At 51.8% G+C, this 9,559-nt stretch overlaps 1 protein-coding gene across 1 annotated transcript; it reads left to right on the top strand.

Annotated features, from left to right (window-relative positions):
• Positions 1–2,360: 2,360 nt before the first annotated feature.
• Positions 2,361–9,352, top strand: HMX3 (H6 family homeobox 3). The gene is made up of 2 exons (XM_085614573.1): positions 2,361–3,194; positions 7,430–9,352. The coding sequence occupies exons 1-2, from the start codon at positions 2,885–2,887 to the stop codon at positions 8,044–8,046; spliced, it is 927 nt and encodes a 308-aa protein (XP_085470699.1). The 5' UTR covers positions 2,361–2,884; the 3' UTR covers positions 8,047–9,352.
• Positions 9,353–9,559: the final 207 nt, after the last annotated feature.

Genomic DNA, 9,559 nt, shown 5'->3' with positions numbered 1-9,559 from the left:
ACTGTGCAGTTTCTTGCACGTAGATTCACACACCAGAACAGAAATATATACGTGACATTGCGTATTTCGCTACACGTGTCTGTAATAACACGCGTTTGTGTATGCCAGTGACGAGTGCTACATTCACGCGCACACACATTGATATGTTTACGCTTCTATGAGTCAGCATTGGTGTGTATTATTTACTACACCCATCAACACGTAGCAGAGTTTATGTACGTTATGTTTACACAAGGTCAGTCCAAAGTAGACATAGAGGCCCATTTGTGTGTGTGCGTGTAAAAATAGTTGTGGTTGCGTACACCAGCGATCCAAAAGAGGCTCACACACACACAAGTATGTGTATATTTGTTTATTCATGTGTCTCTGCTCTACAATCCGTACAACACATACGTGTGCGTTTATGCATGCATCTGTAGGCGTATTCCGACATGTAAACATGCGTATTTCTATTCAAACACAAATACTTATGATTGTGTCACTATCGTCGTAGTGCTCGCTCGCACAAACACACGAACACGTTCACATCTGTATGTTTATGCGTGAATCCGTCTATTTCTCTGCGTGCATGCGCACTTGTATTTGTATGGTCACTTCTGCACCTGTTCCTACAGTCCTTAATGTACCCACCCACACGCACGTTTCTGTATACGTATATTTATGCACGTGTAATGGTTTCCGAAAAGTGAACACGGAAGGGCACGCTTTTAAATGTGCCGTCTATGTATGCACGTGTCCGTGTATTCCTCCATATGTAAACAAACAGGCATTTGTGTAAGTTCCCCGTGAAACGTTCTGTAAATCCCAAGGCACGTGCCTCTGGGCCCCGCCCACCTCAAGAACTTGGGAACGAATGAGCGCATCTCTTACCTGGTACCCCCAAATACTCAAATGTTTAGGAGCCAGGGGTGCTGTGTCACCCGTTGTGCCTGCACACACAGCACACCAGTTGAACCACGGCCGTTCGGGACTGCCTCGAGTCACATCCCGCGAGTGGAATGTGTGGGGGCTGCCGGCATGTGAGGAGCGCAACCTGCACAGCTTATGCAGCAAGTATTACTTGCACACCACATGCTGCAAGGCATAATTCACACACAATACTCTCAACAGCATAACATAACACACACCATACCGGCACAAGTCACGCAAGTAATCGCCCACTCAGTATACCACACAAAACACGGCACGCACAACACAACAGCAGCACAATACGCGATATACACTACCACTTACAATACACAAAACAGAAACTCCAGAGCCTGTCCCTTAGTTTCACTTCTGAGGGTGCACCTGCTGTCCTGTCCTCTCTCTCGTATACCCCCGTCTCCTCTCTGTCCTGCTGCACCTCCCTCCCTCTCTCGCTCTGCTCTCTTTCTCTCCTTCTTTCTCACTCACATATGCCTCTGCAACTATCTTCCTCTGTCAGGTGTTACAACTTCCGGCGCAAGGCCTCTTTCTCTCTCGCGCGTTCCCTTACGCTCTGTTTCATCTTCTCTCTTTCCCTCTCCCTCACTTTCCATCTCTCTGTGTATACTCTTACCTATTTCTCTCGTGATCTCTCCTCTCTCTTAGACCCCCCAACAGTGTAGTATGTGAAAGGAGCAGGCAGTGGGTGCGTGAGGGAATTCAAAGACAGAAAGACAGAGGTGAGTAGAGTAGCGGGTTCTGCACGGTGGTGTGTGAGGAGACAATACAACCCCGTGAAAACACATGAAAGTAAACTGTGGCGAGCAGCAGGCCATGTGTGAGGGGAGCAGTTGTCCCTGTATGTGGGGAGCAGTCGGCCCTGTGTGAGGGAGTTAGCCAGTGTGAGGGGAGCAGTCGGGACTGGGTGAGAGGAGCAGTCAGCACTGTGTGAGGGGGTTGAGGAGCGTGTGAGTGGACAATGCGCGGGCCCTGTGTGAGGGGAACAGCAGACGGTGTATGAGTCGGCAGATCACTGTGTGTGGACAATGCGCGGGCCCTGTGTGAGGGGAACAGCAGACGGGGTATGAGTCGGCAGATCACTGTGAGTGGGTAAGGCCCGGGACCTGTGTGAGGGGAGTAGCAGGCGGGGGTGAGGCGGCAGATCACTGTGAGTGGGTAAGGCCCGGGACCTGTGTGAGGGGAGTAGTAGGCGGGGGTGAGGCGGCAGATCACTGTGAGTGGGTAAGGCGCGTGCCCTGTGTGAGGGGAGCGCGAGGCTGCGCGAGGGGAGCAGAGCTCGCTGTGAGAGGAGCAGTCCTCTTGTCCCGCACAGCTCGCCTCCGCCCTGTCAGCGGTACCGTCCCCTGCTGATGTAATTTAACTGTACAGCAGTGAGGGTGGGGGCCGCTCCTGCTGGGACGCCAGGCGCACACAGGCTGACTGCACTCCTCCCGGCGCAGCTCTCCCCCCTCCACCTCTCCTCTTGCCCCCACCCCTCCGCCTTACTTCTCCCGCTGCCCTCCCCCTCTCTACCTTGCCTCCCTCCCCCTCCCCTCCCAGGCTCCCTCTCCTGCCTGCTCCCGGTTTTTGTGCCTGCCCAGTGTACAGGTGTCGGCTCCGAGACAGTGTGGCCGCTTCTCTGCTGCCTGCTCGGGAGACCCCTGCCTCCTTCGGGTGCAGCCATTGCTCTCCCTCCGAGGGTCTCTTCTCCTGTCGGCCCTGGGCTCTCCGGCCCGTTCGGAAGTTTCCAGCGTCCTCGGCCGGCTTCATTCAGTTAGGGGGTCTCGAGCCTGTTCGGAGGTCTTCAGCGGGTTCGACAGTATCCAGTTGGTTTGGGGTCCCCAGTCTGCTCGGGAGTCTCGAGTGTGTCCTGTCTGGGTGTGACAGCAGCCCCGCCTTTCTCTAAGGAGTCTTCTTCTGTGGCCCTCCTGCCCCGCGCCCACATCCGGCCACCGGTCCCCTCCTGTCCCCTGGAACCATGCCTGAGACGGGGGCTCAGGAGAGGAGCGGCAGTGCGGGCAGCAGCACCCCCGCCAAGGAGTCCCCCTTCTCCATCCGGAGTCTGCTGACCTGCGAGCCCCCGCGGGCCCCCAAGACCCTCTTCAGCCCCTTCAAAGGGGCCCTGGAGGGGGCTACGTTCGCCCTGTCCCCGCTGGCGGAGCTCTCCTTCCCGCGCCTGGACATCCCGCCGCAGAGGTTCACCCTCCCCGCACACTACCTGGACCGCTCTCCCGCCTGGTGGTACCCCTACACCCTGAGCCACGGAGGCCACGGGCTCCGGACGGAAGGTACTGCTGGGGCTGAGTGGGGGGCGTTGCATGGGGTTGGTATGAACGGTTCGCTCCTGGAGGTACCCAGAGGCCATGGGGTCCGGACGGAAGGTGCCACTGGGCTGAGTGTGGGGGGGTCCCCTGGAGGGAGGGCCCATGGCGGTACCCTACACCCCGAGCCACGGAGGCCACGGGGTGCGGGTGGAAGGTACCACAAGCTCTTTGTGTAGAATGTGAGGGCGTTACAGAACAGTGCAGAAAACTAAACAGGAAGGAGAAACTTGATAATAACGGGAAAAGTGTAGTCAGTGAGTTTCTTGTAGACGGTTGGAAATAAACAAGGGAAAGAAATTGACAGAGATACACGACGAGAGAATTGAAAACTAGATGGCGACAGGGACAATGGGGTGATGCGTTGGTACTGGCGGGCGAGGTAAAGGTCAAAGGGCAGAGGACGAGGTGGGACAGGGCAGGGGACAAGGACAGGGGGCAAAGGAAACGGGACAAGAATTAAAGGACAGGAGACAGGGCGGGAAAAAGAGGATAGGGGTGCAGCAGACTGGGTGCAAATAAAAGAGTACAGGAGACAGGGATAGGAAAAGGGAAGAGAGTACAAGAGACTGGGACAGAGAGGGCCGAAGACAGATGTTAGGGCCCAGCGGACAGTGGTAGTGGGCACATGGAAGCGACACGTGGGGGAGAAGCAGCTGTCCAGTAAGGAACGCATATAGATTGGGGCCGAGGGTAGAACAGAGCAGGGCCGAGCGGGGACCTGCCTGCCGCTGAGAAGAGGGCAGGGTTACCACAGAGGGCTGGAAAAGCCCTGTCTACTTCAGGGTTGTAGACGAAATGTCTCTGTGTTATAGGTTTGATGAATCAGTCACCCTCTCTTAACCAATTTTTATCGGCTCGATGATGATTCAATATATATATCTATATTCAGCTTCACCATTCAGCTTAATAAACTTAAGCTGAATGGTGAAGCTCACCCAAGTGTCGGAGTCTGATTTCTGCGGTGGAATCGGAGGTGATTTGAATATATATATATATATATATATATATATATATATATTCTCTGTACACATACACAGCCCCTCCCCCTCTATCTCTCAGTGTGACTGTAGTTAGGGTCGAGATTCTTAGACCCTAGGTTAGGGTTCACTTTTCAACCTGAAGCTATCTAGCACATTCTCCCCAAAAAGTATTTGTACAACTCATGTTTTTTTCTCATCAACGAGGCCCGTAATTCTATTGGGTTGTAAAAGTGTGCTTGCTTTTAATAGAAACTTCCGTAGTTAAGGTATGTTTGCTCGCGTGCTATCTATCCACCCATGATGCCATATTTGGATATGAGCCTATAAAAATTAATTTAGGGTGGGTGAAGTTGGCATAGGTCACTGACCGCAGCTGCATCACTTCTTCAAAGCCCTAACCTTGTCAAAAATGGAGTTGGTAAGGAGTTGCAGTTCGGCAGACAGCCCGCAAGTAACTGATTTCGGCCAAATTAACAGCTCTCTGAGAAATATATAGGCGCACAGGCACGCAGCCATCTTTTACATCTCAGCCTTTAGGCGGGAGTCGACTCCTTTCACAAAGTGCACCTATAACAGACACAACGCTGTTTTCATGCTCGCCCCAAATATCTGTTTTCCAGTCACCGTTTAAGTAAAAGACTATGTAAATATAATAATTATAATAATATATACATGTACATTTATAAACGCATATAAATACATATGCAGACACACACGCACAACATCGAGGGCTCCGAGGATGACAGCTGGGATCTGCCACCAGAAAGCGGCTCTTGCACAGAGAGGCTTCTGGACAGTGTGTTTAAACGCCTACTATTTACTCAAAACAACTTTGTCCGGGTGACTCAAAAAGCTTTGGAAACAGGATTAATACAAACGAAAAATAGTTCTAGCAGACGATTGTACAGAGTTTAAATATTGACTTTGTGTTTACTATAATTATATAGTCGTATAGTAAGAATATATATATATATATATATATATATATATATATATATATATATATATATATACATATACACTCACACATTAATATATCTCGCTCAGCGAGAATGTATATTGAACCCGCGGTGCAGTTCTGGAGGGACAGCTCCCCGCGGTGCAGTTTTCTCGGTTTTCGGCGGGAGATCGCGCGCCCGAGGACAGGCGTCTGTCAGTCCCCGGCGCTGACAGACTATCCTTCACACAGGTCGTCGTAAATGCTTTAGTGTGACTAGAACGCGGTCCGCACGGGGCCGCGCCATCTCAAGCCGCCCCTGCCCCCGGGCTCTCGGTGTGGGTGGGTGGGTGCCTGCACGCGCCTCTCTGCTGCTTCGGTTCACAGCGCAGACAGGGCAGTACTCGCTCGCCTCCGGTCCCGCGGTGTAGGCCGGTGGCATTCCAGAGGCTGTGCGTGGCCTGCCCTGGTCGCCAGCTGTTGTACACCTGAAGTTCTGTGTGGAGACCTTTAATGTGTTTTTTCATTCCTCCCTGGTCTGGCTTTCTCGCTATTTCCCCTGGCATCGCTCCTCTTCAGGCCTTCAGTCCTGGCCTGCTGTAGTCCGGCTTCTTACGCAAACACATTTAGATCTCCCTCGCTGTATGTTTTTAGTTATACGTCTCCTTTATCTTTAGTGACTTCTTTGCCGATATAAATAGATCGTTCCGTAGCAGATATTTTCTTGTCGTCGGACGGTGTATTTAGGTATTTGATTAGAAACTTGTCTGGCAGGATCCTCACGTATTTTGTGCCGTTTCATTGGGTGTCCTTTCTTGCCTCCTGGTACGTGTTATGCTCTCCTCTAGATTTTTTTAATTCAATTAATTTATCAATATTGACAAAATGTATCATTGTTTGTCAATATTAAGACGTTTGTGGTGAATGCCAGGACCTTTGTATATTTTTAGTTACTACGTTATTTTTTGTTCTCTCTTTTTCGAAGGGAAACATTTTGTTCAACTACTAATGTATTTTAACTACTTCTTGTTTCTTATTTTAGCATATCCGTGCTTGTACACTTGAATATATTTGGGTATTCTTGCTTGGCATGTATTTAGTTCTCTCCTGCCACACACCAGGATCTCTTTAATACAGCTTTTGGTGTTACCGGGACCGGTATATGTTTACTTTTCTCGCGTTATACTTTTCCTTGCCCTTAATAAAAATGTGATTGTATCTGGAGTAACATCACTTGAGTTGTCTTCGGGTTGATCTCTCTTGGTATATGTATGATTCTCCACTCTTCTATTTACGTCACTACTGGTATTTGCTGCACTCTCGGTAATGGCCTTCATTTACCCTTGGACTGCTTTTAGTTCTGAAGTATATTTACTCTCCCTGGCCTATCTTTACTGTTTAATTAATTTGCGTTTGGTTCCCTTTGGCCGTCCCTTGTGACTGGTTCCTGTCTCCTGATGTCATGTTGACTGTCACACAAAGGCCTACTTAAATTAGACGCAATTGAATAACAATTGGAGGTTTTTGAGTGTGTGTAATTAATGATGTCTGGCAGGGGTGATGGCTGGTGATTTTTTGGTGAGGGTGATGGCCCATGGTACCTGTTTCAGGATAATGCCTAATGTGTATATTTGGTGTGTGGCCCTGGGTGGTGGCTGATGGTGATTGGTGATATTTTGCCCAGGACTACAGTTTTTGTAGTTTGGTGAAATATCTAGTCAGGTTTGCAGATGACTGATAATACTGGGTACAGAGTCATGGTGGGTGTTCTTTCATGATCTGTGTCCATGAAGACGGCTGTTGAGGTTTGGTCAGGTTGATGGTTGGTGTTCATTGATTTCGCCTGAGAGTAAGTTGATTCTGGCTGCTCAGATTTAGCTCTAGTGGGGCTAATGGATTTTGGGACAGGATGATGGTGTTTGCTGATACACTTCGATTCAGAGTGACATTCAAGAAGGTTGCCTCAGGTATGCTTGATTTTCATTGGTGATGTCTGATGGAGATGATGGCTGGTGCCATGCTGTGGATGTTGGCTGGTCTTGATTGATGCTGTTTGGTGTATCTGGTGGTAGATGTAACTTCACATTGGACCATGGCTGGTGTTTGTGGGTTATCTTTGACTACTGGTATTGGTTGATGTCCACTGATGAATATTTGACCAGGAAGGGATGATCATCTGTGGACCAGGAAGGGGTGTAATGGGTTTGGACGCATTTTGATGCTTTTTGGTGGTATTTATGTCAGGTTGGTGGCTGATGGTGTATCTTTTCTTCCTCCCTCAGCTCCAGAGAAGACCCTCCTACGCCCTTCCTCTCCAGCCTCGGGGACTGACAGGGACTCTCCAGAACCCCTGCAGAGCCTGAAGCCCGACCTGGACCCCAAGGAGCGGGACCCCAAGAGCCCCGAGGAGATCATCCTGGAGGAGAGCGACTCCGAAGAGGGTCGCAAGGAGGATGGAGGGGACGAGTGGAAACAGCGAGAGGAGGGCCCAGACAAGAAGCCCTGCAGAAAGAAGAAGACGAGGACCGTCTTCTCCCGGAGCCAGGTGTTCCAGCTGGAGTCCACCTTCGACATGAAGCGCTACCTGAGCAGCTCCGAGCGGGCCGGGCTCGCCGCCTCCCTGCACCTCACCGAGACCCAGGTCAAGATCTGGTTCCAGAACCGCAGGAACAAGTGGAAGCGCCAGCTGGCGGCCGAGCTGGAGGCGGCCAACCTGAGCCACGCGGCGGCCCAGCGCATCGTGCGCGTGCCCATCCTGTACCACGAGAGCGCCTCCGGCACCGAAGGGGGCTCCTCGGCGCCCACCGTGCCCGTCAGCCAGCCCCTGCTCACCTTCCCACACCCCGTCTACTACTCCCACCCCGTGGTGACCTCGGTGCCCCTGCTGAGGCCGGTCTGAGTGCAGCGGGGATCACTGCACCCCAGAGCACCAGGCCTGCCCGAGGACGGACAGTCACTGCGCCTCAGAGGAGCGGGCCTGCCCAAGGATAGACACACTGACTGCGCCTCTGAGGGGCAGGTCTACCTGAAGGAGGGACACACTGACCAAGCCTGTGAGGAGCAGGCCTACCCGCAGAGGGACATGCTCACTGCGCCTCAAAGGAGCAGGCCTACCCGTAGATGGACATGCTCACTGCGCCTCAGAAGAGCAGGCCTTCCGAGGACTGGCACACGGTCGCACCCCACGTGCCGGGCATGCCTGGTGATGGACACAATGAACCCCTAAGAAGCAGGCCTACCGGAGGACGGGCCCACCCGCGCACCTTCGAGGGGTGAAGCTGGACAGAGGTGTCACACAAGCGATGTCCGTGTGAGCCTGGGCACAATCAATGCAGCCATGAAGGCCGTGCATGCCTGCGAATGGACGCAGTGCACCCTTGAGGCCTCAGGCCGGCCGGGCTCGGCGTGGACACGCGCACAGGCCGGGCTGATGCTGGGCGCACTTACAGCCTCTCTCCCAACCAGGCCAGTGCGAGGATGCGAATCGTGAGAGCCCCTCAAAAGAGGCGTAGGCCCGACCATGGAGTCCACCCAAAAAACCCGGGTCAGCCTGAGGGGGCACTCAGTGGAGTCAGGCCAGACTGAGGCTGGGCGCGTGCACTCCTGAGGAGGGGGAGGGTCTCTAGAGACTCATGCAGTGCGGCACCCCTGAAGATTGGGGGTCCCGAGGACTGATAACACCTCCCGGGTGGGCAGAGGAGGGACCCTGGCTCCCCGACGGAAAGCGCAACTGTGAATATCAGCCTTTTTCTAAGTTTGAAAACACACACCTGTGCACTTCAGGGGGGCGAGGTTGTGGGCGAGAGCCCGGAATACTCCCAGCCGACCATTCTCGTGGAAAAGACGATAAATGGACAGCGCATAAGAGACTTTGCCTACAATTTTTTATTATGACTGGACACACTCCACAACTCACAGGTCCCCGTTTCGCTATATTTGCCAAAATGATGTAAGGGAGAGTAGGCATTTCTGACACTTTAGTTTATTCCCGAGCATTATTTCCGTGTTTCTCCTTCTAGGGGGTTGAATGCCCGAACTCGATCATTCGGACACCAGGGATCCCGTTTTGACACATTCGCCGAATTATCCGTGGGATTTTGTGGGCCAGAGAGTCGATGAAATAACTTTCGTTGTACAGAGCTTTCCAATCATTTATTTATTGATAATATTTCTTTCGTTTCGAATGTGTCTGTGATTTTTTGTTTTGTGACTTTTTAAATATTTGAATATAAAAAAACTGTAATTTTTCTAAAAACGAACGTTTTCTCTGTTTTTTCATTAACTGGTGTATTGTTTGGGACTGGTGATGGGTTTCGGTCCCACAGAACGGGCGGTATGGGGGTGCATAGTGGGGTACAGAAAATGTAAGCCAGGAAAGGGGGGGGGGGGAGATGAGGAGAGAGTGTAAAGGT

The sequence above is a fragment of the Triturus cristatus genome, chromosome 1_2 (genome assembly GCF_964204655.1).
Source record: "Triturus cristatus chromosome 1_2, aTriCri1.1, whole genome shotgun sequence".
Lineage (NCBI taxonomy): Eukaryota > Metazoa > Chordata > Amphibia > Caudata > Salamandridae > Triturus > Triturus cristatus.
The sequence above is the reverse complement of the archived record's forward strand: the minus strand, read 5'-3'. Positions and strand labels throughout refer to the sequence as shown.